This window comes from Canis lupus, chromosome 4 (assembly GCF_003254725.2).
Source record: "Canis lupus dingo isolate Sandy chromosome 4, ASM325472v2, whole genome shotgun sequence".
Classification (NCBI taxonomy): Eukaryota; Metazoa; Chordata; class Mammalia; order Carnivora; family Canidae; genus Canis; species Canis lupus.
Window position 1 is genome coordinate 51,678,052 of NC_064246.1, and position 12,953 is coordinate 51,691,004.

The following is a 12,953-nucleotide window of genomic DNA, read 5'->3' on the forward strand; positions in this document are numbered from 1 at the left end:
ACCTCTAAATCCCCAAATCCTGAGAGGCTCTTAGTGCCTAACTTAGGTCACATTATCTCTGTGCTTTGGGTTCTCCCTGAGCCTGCCCTGTGTGTGCTGTGGAGGGTTCTTAGTGAAGAGGCCTCTCTGTGGGCCAGACACTCCCAAAGTGTCCTCTCCCCTGACAGTTAGTGGTGTCAATTCTCTTCAATATTATTCTTTTTCTCAACCAATTCTAGCTCATTTGGTATCAGTATTCATTTATCCACTATCTTGCTTAATGATAGTCACATTGTATCAATAAGCAAATCATTTTCTTTCTCTCCATATCACAGCTCTTTGGATTTACATTAATTTAAAATTTTGCCATCTGCAAATGTATTTTATGCTGTTGCTGTTACTAGCATTTGTAAGAGGACCACTCCAAATTACTCCATAGGTCTCAAATATTGACATGTTTCATATTTTAAATTAACATGAGTCTCTCCATTAAACTGTTTCTTAGAATTGTACCCTCTGAATTTGATTACATTTTAATAACCCCAATTTTGACATGAGTCACAATTATTATTCTCTTTTGGTATGAATTTAACCTGTAGCTTTTTTTCTCTTCATTACTTTCCCATTATAATATTTCTAATAATGGTAGCAGCTCTTATTTATTCCTGCGAGCACCATAGATGTGTTATTTTATTTAATTCTCACAACAATGTTATGGAAGTCAGATTAAAATTTTTTTGTCCTAAAAGAAAAAAATGGCAAAGTATGTTCTAGCATTTGACTCATGGTTTGAGAAAAATCATTGGCAGCAGTCTGTTTAAAACTAGAATTCATTGCTTGTGCTCTACCTCTGACCTCAGTTTCTGCTGGGGAATGCAACCTTGGGACAGTTAACATCCACAGACATCTCACTGGCATTGCTTTTTACATGTATCAACTTTTGTTTCAAATCAACAGTTAGTACATCTGCCTGATACCATTTTCTCCAGATTTCTTCTGTAACAACTAATATGGACATGATGGTTTTATGACCATACTATTGGGAAGTTTAAGTTAAACAATTGAAATACTATCTTCAGACTATCTAGAGACAGAGAAAATGACATTCACTTTTAAATAAATTTAAAACACTATCTTAAAAATTACAGTTTTGTTGTGCTTCCATTTGAGCAATTGTGTAATCACATAATGACAACAGACTAAAGAAGAGAAAATTGAAAAATACTTTAGGAGACAAAATTATTGTGTTTTTCTGGATCAGTAGAAGAGACTTGTTTAATAGCAATATCAAAAATAATATATTTTATGTAGAAATTGAATAAAATGCAAGTAATTTACTAATGAAACTCCTATTTATGTAATGTATATTTATGAAACACTGTCCTAGGAATTGTGATTCTATCATGTTTCCATTTGAGTACTTGTATTATCACTTAACTAACAGCAATAAGACTAAAAGAGAAAATACTCAAAATTATTTCATAAGGCAAAATTCTTGCTGTGTTCCTGGATTATTTTAGTGGATTTGTCAACAATAACAAAAATACCGTAATAACTATATCTACAAATAGAATAAAGTGGAAGCAATTTCCTCTTAAGATTCATGTTTAAATAATCTACAGTAATAAAACAGTATCTTAAGAATGATAATTTTCTCCATCTTCCACTTGAGGTATGGAATGATCACTTAATAGCAGTGAACCTCAGAAAAAATATCAAAATTACTTTAGGAGAAAGCAAAAATGCATTTTTCCTATGATTCTGATCTTTGGAAATAGGCTCATTAGACGGCTAGGTCAATTATGAATGTGCCTCGCTTCTGTTTTCATGTGTGGACAAAAAAACAAAATCCGGCATTTGTTTAGAGATGTTTCTTGTTGCCAGTGGAGAATGTGCTGGGCCATGGGCAATCCCTCTGTGGAAGAGATTCTTGAGGAGGCCCACACTGGCTTCCCAGAAAAAAGAACGTGATGGGAGGTCTCTTGTCAGGAACTATTTCTTGGGACCCACCTGTGATATCTGACCTTTGATAGGAGGGTGACTTAGAAGAACAGAGCCTGGGTCAGCTGCCTTCCATTCAGGTGAGAGGATTGAATCTTGTATTATTAAATGACCAAGATCATCTGTGGCATCATTCTATTGGCCTATATTTCTGAAAATGTATATGTCTCAGAGTTGTCCAAGGAAGGTCTTGAGCATCTGCCAGCATGCGGAGCACCAGGACAAGTTCTGTCTTGCTGTTGTAGAGGAAATGCTGTGTCAGGATGGAGTTGGCCTGATTGAGGAATGTGGTCCACACAGGCACAAGATCCTCAATCTTTGAGCCACCCCAACTTAATGGACCTCCTTCCTTATACCAGGGAATTCCAGCACCTCTTGAGCCTCTGCCAAATGCCCCCTTTAGAATATCAGGGACATAAATATACTTTTTTTGCAAAGTTGAGATTTAATTCTTCCTATATCATTATTTCTCTGAAGTATGGATTTTTGTTGGCTGTTTTTTTTTTTTTCAGCTATCTCACCAAATATCATGAGCATTTTTTCTTCTTCATTATAATTGATATTCAAAGATCCAATGGTTCTCTCTGATTTGCTAAAAGTACTTGGCTTGTATTCTGTAGGTGTCCATCTCTTCACATGCATAAAGGATCTTTTCATCTGCTTTGGACAGATTCTTCCTTTCCATAGTAAATCACTTTAGGTGGAGTTCTCCATAGTCATTTTATTTTATTGATGCAGTTTAGAACTAAGTTTCTGCTGAAGCTCCGGAATCTTGCTTTAAAACTGGATTATTCTGACTGCAATGAAGCTTGTGAGTTTTTATGACCATTTAATATGATCTCTAAGTACACTTATTGTTTTTACTTCTACAGATAATTTAGTGTATATTTGGTTGCCTCTTTAATAGTCTTTAAAGACACATTTACTTTAGTCGCATAAATCCAGTTTCTTCAAAACTCCATTTAGTTAACACAAGTAAATCTTCATGACCTTGGTTTAGGCAATGATTTCTCAAGATACCAAAACCTCAAGCAACAAAAGAAAAAAATTGGTAAGTTGCATTTTACCAAAAGTAAAAACCTTATGAATCAAGGACACTATCAAGAAAGTGGAAAGATGATTCACAAAATAGGAGAAAATATTTGCAAATCCTTTATTACATTACAGTCTGGTATCCAGAATATACAAGGAACTCTTACAACTCAACAACATAAAGACAAATAATTCAATTGCAAGTGGGCAAAGGATCTAAATATTTCTCCAAAGAAGATATATAGAGGACCAATAAACTTGTAAAAAGATGCTCAACATCATTAGTTGTTAGGGAAATGCATGCAAATCAAAACTACAATGAGACTTCAGGCCCATTATGATAGCCCTTAAAAAAAAAATTAAGTGTTGGCAAGGATGTGGAGGAAATGGACCCTTATAAACTATTGGTCTGAATGAAAAATGGTGCAGCTAGGAAAACAATTTGGCACTTCCTGAAAATGGTAAATATAGAGTTACCGTATGATCCAGCAATTACATTCTGAAACATACCCAAGAGAAGTAAAAATATGTCGGAAAATAAAACCTTGTATGCAAATGTTCATAGCATTATTCATTACAGGCAAAAAGCGGGAACAACCCAAAATGTCCATCAGTGGATGAATGAATAAACTGTGGTAGATTCTTAAAATGGAATAGGGGCAGCCCAGGTGGCTCAGCTGTTTAGCACCACCTTCAACTCAGGGTGTGATCCTGGAGGCTGGGGATCGAGTCCCACGTTGGGCTCTCCCTGCATGGAGGGAGCTTCTCCCTCTTCCTGTGTCTCTGCTTCTCTCTCTCTCTCTCTCTCTCTCTGTGTGTATGTCTCTTATGAATAAATAAATAAAATCTTTAAAAAATATAAAATAAAATGGAATAGTATTTGGTCATTAAAAAAAAATGGAACAGATACACAGATTAACTTTGAAAACATTATTTTAGCTGAAAGAGGCCAGATAAAAAAGGTTACATATTGTATGATTTCATTTATATGAAATATCCAGAATAGGCAAATCCGTAGAGATAGAAAGAAGAACAGTTGCTGCCAGGTGGGGGGAGGCAAGACTTGGGAAAGCAGTTGATTGCTTATTGGGTATGGGGTTGCTTTTTGAGATGATGAAATGTTCTGAAACTAGAGAGTGGGGATGGTTACACACATTGTGAACGTAGTAAAAGACACTGAATTGTAAACTTTATTTTTTTTAAAAGCTTTTATTTGTTTATTCATGAGAGACACAGAGAGAGGCAGAGACACAGGCAGAGGGAGAAGCAGGCTCCCTGCAGGGAGCCTGATGCAGGACTCAATCCCAGGACCTTAGGATCAGAACCTGAGCCAAAAGCAGACACTCAACCCCTGAGGCAGCCAGGTGCCCAATTCGTAAATTTTAAAGTGGTGAATTTTATGTGACTTTTACCTCAATTTAAAAACTCTGTTAATATTCTGTGAAATCTCCATTGTCTGATGCATTCATTATGTCCAGTTCCAAGATCTCATCAATGCTCTTTTGTTTAAGAACTGCAGCCCTATCTCCTATCTTTGGGAAGTTTTTCTTTTTATTAAGTTTTTTGCTCTTTCTTTCCATCTAGCTTATTTTATTTTATTTTATTTATTTATTTTATTTATTTATTTTATTTTATTTTATTTTATTTTATTTATTTTATTTTTTTGGAGGAAACCCCTTTATTGTGTGTGGGGCCCCAGGAACCATCTAGCTTCTTTTAGAAGCAGATTTATGCTTTCCTGCAGGTAGGCATTTTCTTCCAATCCATGCTTTATTGCCACCTTGAGTTGTTCATTAGCTGTTGTACTTTTAAGATTGTTTTGGTGGCAGCTACTTGAAACTGAATTTGTTCTGATACATTTTTTTAAGTAGGCTCCACACTCAGCATGGAGCCCTAGGTGGGGAGGGGGCTGAGCTCACAACGGTGAGATCAAGACTTGAGCTGAGATCAAGAGTCAGAGGCTTAACTAATAGAGCCACCCAGGTGGTCCCTTGTTCTGATGCATTTTTTAAAGACTAAGTCTCTCTTATTTTTTTAAAAAAAGATTTTATTTATTTATTCATGAGAGACAGGGAGAGAGAGAGAGAGGCAGAGACACAGGCAGAGGGAGAAGCAGGCTCCATGCAGGGAGCCCGATGTGGAACTCGATCCCGGGACTCCAGGATTACACCCTGAGCTGAAGGCAGGTGCTCAACCGCTGAGCCACCCAGGTGTCCCCTAAGTCTCTTATAATATCAGTCATCAGCTCAACTTGTTCTAAATGCTTGGATATCTCTTCATAGTCTCTCTTTGAGCCCCAAGTAAAGAGTTGGATATTTCTGGGTATTTATTAATGGTCACCAGTTTTCATATTGATGATCATGTTTTGCATTAAAAAAGATTGAAACCTCCAAATTCTCTCTGAATAGGCTAAGCTTCTAAAAATATTGTCTTTTCTCTGTAAGGGCAGAAACTCCAATGGGCAGTCTTTTGTTTTTATTTGCTTAAAATTGTATTTTTAATAGAAATCTATGACTGGAAATACCATTATATCTCACAGTTATTGGTGGGGATCTGTGAGAAGCATTGTTCTAATTAACTTTTATTCTTCAGCTATCAGCTCAAATGTGCTTTTGTAAACTCATAGACTACTTGAGGCCCTTAATTATGAATTCCAGAGAAACACAATCCTTTCCTTCAGAAACTTATCATAGTTCATATTCACAGGTCCCATCTCCACCCAGAGAGAGCCATCATCCTGAATTTGGTGTTAAGCATGCCTTTCTTTGCTCACCACAAATGTATATATACCTCTGAAGTATTCAGTTTTGTCTATTAAACTACATGAATTAAATCATATATGGCATGTTGTAATTACTTTTACTCTTGAGGTTCAGCCATTTTATGTGTGTGCTTCTTTTTCACTGCTGTATAAAAAAATCCATGACATAGATAGATCACAATTTTATTATTCATTTTATTGTCAATAGAAATTTGAATCTTCCCAAAGTCTTTGTCTATGGGAAGCTATTATGAGCTATTATACATCAGAGTTTCTTATAGGTATCTTTCGCTTCACACGTGAACAGATATTTTAATTTTATACTTGGGAATAGAATCACTTGTATATGATCTGTGCTTATTTGACTCTACTGGGTGATGTGATGCCCAATTGCTTTCTAAAATTGTACCAAACTGGGATGCCTGGGTGGCTCAGCGGTTGAGCATCTGCCTTTGCCTCTGGAGTTGCTGGATTGAATCCTACATCAGGCTCTTGCATGGAAGCCTCCCTCTGCCTGTGTCTCTGCCTCTCTATGTGTCTCTCATGAATAAATAAATAAAATCTTAAAAAAAATTGTACCAAACTATATCTCCATGAAGAGAATATCAGTTACCCTGTTCTACATTCTTGTCAAAACCTTGGTAGTATCTCATTTTACATTTTTACCAGTCTAATGAGTTAAAATGGTTTCTCATTATGGCTGTAATTTGCACTTTCCTGATTAGTTATGAGATTAAGATTTTTTTCCCATTTCTGGACATTTGGATTTCTGTTTCTATGAAGAATCTTTTTGCCTATTTTTTATATGGTTTGTCTTTTTCTTATTGTCTTTTTCATATTATAGATACTAATTTTTTGTGCATTATATGTGTTGTGAACTATCTTCTTCCAGTTATGTTTTTCCTTTTCATTCTCTTTATCATGCCTTGTTGAACAAAAGTTCTTAATTCTAATGTTTTACCTTTTCCACTATGGGTGGTTCTCTTTGTATCTTGTATAAGAAATTTTTCCCTAGCACAGGTCATAAAAATATTCTATATTTTCTTTTAAAGCTTTCAAGTTTATCTTTTATATTTGATCCATGGAAATTAAATTTTGACTATGGTATTAGGTAGGAATCCATTTTCATATGGGTTTGTTTCTCTCTTGTGTAAAACACAAGGTAGGCAATCTAGCAATGCTACTCCAAGGTATACACCCTGGAAAATGACTATTGGGCAAATTCTCCATTAGACATATGAACAAGCTTCTTATAACATTGTTCATAAGAGCAAAAAAAAAAAAAAAAAAAAAAAACCTGGAAGCAACAGAAGGAATTTAATGTAAAGAACTAGTTATAGAGCATTGGCAGAGCTGAAAATGAGAAGGTGAGGCATATCAGAAATCAACAATTGCCGGGAGCTGCAGCCATCCCTGGGGAAGAAGACAAAAGGAAGATAATGTCATTAGAACCTAGGAACCAGGGTATATGGTAGGATCTAGAAGTTAGAGGAAGAGCCTTCTGCACCACTGGATGGACTGTGCAACCAGAGTTGCCAAAAAGCTGGAGCCATGGTAGAGTGTGAGCAGCAAGAGCTCAACCATGAAGAAGACACAGTCACTGCCAGGAATGCTGCCCAAAGCAGAGAGAGAAGAAATACAATCTCCTCTTCGTCCTGCCCTCTAGTCTACCATCTGTGCCTCTATTAGCCAAACCTAACCAAAGCCAGCGGACAAGGCAGCCTGAGAAATGTGGGCTACCAAGGTCAGCGCCCTGTGACACAGAGGTAAGCAAGCAGGAAAGGGCAGGGAATGGATCTGCACACTAACAGGCACAAGACACCGCTCATGTCTGGCCCTAATGTATCTTCTCATTTTCTCCACTCCCTGCCCCCTTATACTGCTGTCTCAGCCACATCAGATTATTGAATACTTCTAGGCTGTGCTGTGCACATTCCCACTTTCTAGCCCTTTGATCAAACCATCCCCTCAGCACGAAATGCTCCTTTGTCTCCCTTGAGGTTTACTCATCCTTCAAGTATTAGTTTATGTCCTCATCCTTGAAACCTTTCTTCCCAGTCACATAAGATTCTCACCCTCCAAACATGCTTTAAGTATTGGGGTGCCAAGAATTCTGTCGTTTCCTCTTTTAGCTCATGTTACTGGATGACCTTAGTGGGTGATTTCATCCATCCCCATGACTTTCAACTTCCACTGAAGTAGTGATGATTCACAAATTGGGTCTTTTCTAAACACCAGACCCACATATATAGCTAGTTATTAGACATTTTCGCTTGCCTTTTTTATAATGTCTCAGACTCAGTATGTCTAAAACTTAACTACTAAACCCCCTCTTCCAGTATACTTCTACTATATTTTACTCAGTTGCCCATGGCCAATATTTGGACATCACCCAGTGCTACTCCTTTCCTCTGACCACTTCCCCAGTTATAATCAATCATACCAAGTTCTGTCAGTAGCTACCTCATTTACATCCCTCAAAGATGCACCCTAAAAATTAGGTGACACATATTAAAAGTCTTTTTTTTTTTAAGATTTTATTTATTTATTCACGAGAGAGAGGGAGAGAGAGAGAGAGAGAGAGAGGCAGAGACACAGGCGGAGGGAGAAGCAGGCTCCATGCAGGGAGCTCGACGTGGGACTCGATCCCGGGTCTCCTGGATTGGGCCCTGGACTGAAGGCAGCGCTAAACCACTGAGCCACCGGGCTGCCCGACACATATTAAAAGTCTTAAAAGACATGTCCAAATTTCTTATGTTGGAGTTCTAACATTTAACACATAAGAATATCATTTAGAGATAGGGTTATGGTAAATGAGATCATACTGGAATAGGGTGACACCCCCCAATACAATATGGCTGTGTCTTTATAAAAACGGAAATTTTGGACGCAGACAAGCAAATAGGGAGAATGCCATGTGAAAATAAAGAGAGATTGGGGTAATGTAGCAGAAGCCAAGGATGGCCAAAGATTGCCAGAGAACCACCACAAGCCAGTAGAGAGTCATGGAACAGATTCTTATGCACAGCCTGCAGGAGAAATCAACCTTCTGACAGCTTGATTGTCAATTTCTAGCCTCCAGAACGGTGAGACAGTAAAATTCTATTGTTTAAGCCTCTTGGCTTGTGACACTTTGTTCTAGCAGCCTTGAAAACTAATATAAAATATGCATACTTTTTGACCAGAATGATCACACCTAGTAATTAATCCTTTGAAGATAACTGCACAAATGGACAAAGGACAAGAGTGTTCATAATTGTATAACAGGAAATAACCTAAGTGTCTTAACAGTGGGACACAAAGTCCATGCTTGAGAGAAAAAGACATTCACCATATAATGAAAGGAGGCTACAAGAGTTATTATGAAGCTACTTTTTGGAGCTTAAATGTACATATGTTATAAATGCATAGGAAAAAGTCTGAAAGTGTAGTAGACATATTTACAATAGTACAATTTCAGGTAATACACATTTTCATCTTTTTGTTTATCCACCTTCTAAGAGATGTGGTTTAAAAATTAACCAGTGTTTCTAGTCTTTTTCCCCCACTAGCCTCTTATAAAAAGGATACTATCTTCGCCTGGTTAGTCACAATCTCTCCCTATCTCAACAAGGAGGAAGGAAGAAAGAGTAGGAGGGAGAGGGGAAGAGGAAGAAGGAAAGGGAAATTGAATTGATTAAAGAACTAGAATACAAAGATTAAGGAATTTAGAAAGCAAAATATCAACATGAACTGTTTCCCCAGAAGGAAAGTTTTGGGGGGAATCCCTGGGTGGCTTGGTGGTTTAGCGTCTTTCTGCCTTCAGCCCAGGGTGTGATCCTGGAACCCAGGATCGAGTCCCATGTGGGGTCCCTGCACGGAGCCTGCTTCTCCCTCTGCCTGTGTCTCTGCCTCCCTCTCTCCTCAGTGTCTTTCATGAATAAATAAATAAAGAATCTTTTTTTTTTTTTTTTTAAAGAAAAGTTTTGGGGAGGTAGAGTTGTGAATGACAGAATCCAAACCAATATGGTTTGTGGGAGAAATGTGGAAGACAGCAAAAGGACACAGGAAAAATGTACCTGGGGGTTAGAAATGAGATCCTCTGGGGTTGCCTGCTTGGCTCAGTTGGTACAGCATGTGACTCCTGATTCTGGGGTCATCGTGAGTTCAAAACATTGGGCCTAGAGCTTACTTAAAAATAAAAACCCTAGAAGAATAACAACAATAAAACACTTGTTTAAAAAAAAAAAAAAGAAATGGGATCCTCTGTAAAGATGTTTAAGTAATGCAAGTTAAAGTTCAGGATTTCATTTCATTTTTAAATCATTCTTAGCTGTTTAGACTGTACTTTTTTGAATGCAGTGTCCATACAGAGAAAAGACCCAGTGAGTGGAGGATTTAGTTTATTATCTTTTTGTGATAAAATACAGACTCCACGAAATAAAATATGCAAGAAATAGAACTTTATTTTTCTATCTTTGAACTTAATTTTAATTTTTTGTAATTATTCTACCAGTGGTAGAAACTTAGCTTCTGATAATGCAAGTTTTCTGAGGTAGTATTTCTGAGGTAGGGGGTAAACACAGGCTTAGCTAGAGTGAGTCACATGGGAGGCCCACCCCACATGGGCTTCAGTTCTTAGGACAATGATATCTTTCGATATGTGCATTATCCCATCTGTCTTTGGTCATCTGTCCACCCATGTTTCTGTCTTTTCTGGTCTGGTGAGTCTCTTTGCTAGGGCCATGCTGTTTTTGAGGCAAGGAAGGACACTCACTGGTTCTACTTTACTCCCTGAATCACACTGAGGCCATGTCTACTTTACTCCCTACCACACTGGGCTGTGGATAAACTCTGAGGTCTTGTCCCCTTCAGAACTTATTATGGGACTAGAATAAGGGCCCATAAACCCATTTAAGCTACCAGATGAGAGTGTCACTCTCAATTCTTTCTAGGGTTTCTGCAATTGCATTTTTAACCCCCTAGCTACCTCCCAACACATACCATGAGTTCTTCCAACTTCTTTCTCAAAGACACTTACCAAAAAAAAAAAAAAAAAAGACACTTACCAATATTTATCTCTTTTGCATTATCTCCAATTCTCTCTCTCCTCCTTGGCCCTGGGAAGTCTGGTCACAATTTTGTGCTGTCTAGAGTCTTCTTAGGTTTCTGAGCATCCCTTCATTGTCTCTTTCTTAGACTTTCTGTCTTCTGTCCATGAAATATTCAGCTTCCTGGCATTCTATCTTTAGACCATTATTTCTCTATTTTTCCAGGTTCCTCTTCTACCCCCAGTGAGTTAACTACCACTTCTATGCTGACTCCTGAATGTATATAGTTCCAGTCCAGATCAATGTGTGTTTGCTATATATCTCTTCTTGATCTCCCACAAGCCAATAAAAAGTCAACTTATCCCAAATTCTATGTATCTTCTACAAACCTATTATTTCCCTCTTTCTCCTGCATATTCTCTCGCTCTCTCTTTCTCTCTCTCTCTCTTTCTCTGTCTCTGGCTTTGGCTCTCTCACTTGGTAGATATGATTATAAACTGATGAGATTATTAAGGAAAAGTGCTCAGTGCTCTGAGGATGTTCAGTGGAAGAGCTCTCCATTTGTTTGAGATGGGGAATGGGGATGTAAAGAAAGAATTTCTTAGATATAACTGAAGCTGGCATTTCTGTACCTGCACAGCTCAGGAACTTGACCATGTCACTTCTTTGCTCCACATTTTGAGGACGAACATAAAGTGTTCTACCCAGGGGAGTGGCCACTTGACAGAAGGGAGTATTTTCTCATTATTTAGAATTGTTGGCAATGTAGTCATTCTTATTATTGTTTTCAAATACTCCACAGAAAATGCACTCCCTTTTTGTCTACACCCAGAGTGGACCATTCCAATTGCCTCCTCTTTGGTATGCTACTGAGAATTTGGAGGTCTCCAGCCTCCTCTCCTTATTTCCTTCTGCCTTTTCAGGTAAGGATCTAAAGATTGTTTTGCTATTTCTCACTTCTGTGTTTTTTTGTCATGCTCTCCCCTCTACCTGAAATTCCCCCATTCATACATATACTTCATCTAGCTTTTCCCTACTCTTTAAGATTCAGCTAAGTGTCATCTCCTCCAGAAAGCTGCCTATGTTCAATCAACTCCAAGTTATGTGCCCCTTCTTAGGCTTCCATATCTTCTAAATACTGAACTGCATTGTCCTCATGGTGTTCTAATCTGTTCATGACCATGTCTTCCTCAGTTATTATGCACAAACCTAAGGTAGTCTTTTTTTTTTTTTAAGATTTTATTTATTTATTCATGAGAGAGAGAGAGAGAGAGAGAGGAAGAGACACAGGCAGAGGGAGGAGCAGGCTCCATGCAGGGAGCCCGATGTGGGACTCTAGGACTTTAGGATCATGCCCTGGGCTGAAGGCAGATGCTAAACTGCTGAGCCACCCAGGGATCCCCCAAACCTAAGGTAGTCTTATTCATTTTTATATCTCTAGGATTTAGGGAAATACTTGTTACTAAGTATGCCTTCAACAGAAGTTTACTTAAAGATGAAAAGATAAAACTATTTTTTGTATTTCACCTTTTTATATTAAGATTAACATATTTAGTGTTTCTGAACTGTTAAGGATGTACAAGTTGATGATAAAAGGTGTTTAGTATTATTCTTAAGACAGAAGTTATAAATTCTACAGAACACTTATTTTCATGGAAAAAAATGTTTAAAGCAATCTCTTATATCTTAATATCTTCCACTTCCTTTCCTAATACCTTTTAGAAACCCTCATATGAACTTTCCAACATATCCATTTAAGGCCTGGGTCAGGGATCCCTGGGTGGCTCAGCGGTTTAACACCTGCCTTTGGCCCAGGGCACGATCCTGGAGTCCCGGGATCGAGTCCCGCATCAGACTCCCTGTGTGGAGCCTGCTTCTCCCTCTGCCTGTGTCTCTGCTTCTCTCTGTGTGTCTCTCATGAATAAATAAATAAAATCTTTAAAAAAAAAAAAAAAAAGGCCTGGGTCAGTCTTCACACATGCTGCCTTGATTCTGCAACATTCACAAATTGGAAAGCATTTTTGAGTTTTAAAAAGTGTTGTTCTCTAGATCTCTACAGTGTTTTTGTGTTAGCAAGACAGTTACACTCAGTGACTGAGAGTTTGGGATTCAATTATTATTCCATTCAGTTAACTATACCAGTAAATGAT

General features: G+C 37.8%; 1 protein-coding gene across 1 annotated transcript in view; it reads left to right on the forward strand.

Moving 5' to 3' along the window:
* Nucleotides 1–12,046, forward strand: part of LOC112651658 (uncharacterized) — a 21,687-nt gene extending 9,641 nt beyond the window's left edge. The window contains exon 6 of the mRNA XM_025434969.3: nucleotides 11,606–12,046. Coding sequence (XP_025290754.1) covers nucleotides 11,606–11,738 — 133 coding nt within the window. The 3' untranslated portion in view covers nucleotides 11,739–12,046. The remainder of the gene's footprint in view (nucleotides 1–11,605) is intronic.
* Nucleotides 12,047–12,953: the final 907 nt, after the last annotated feature.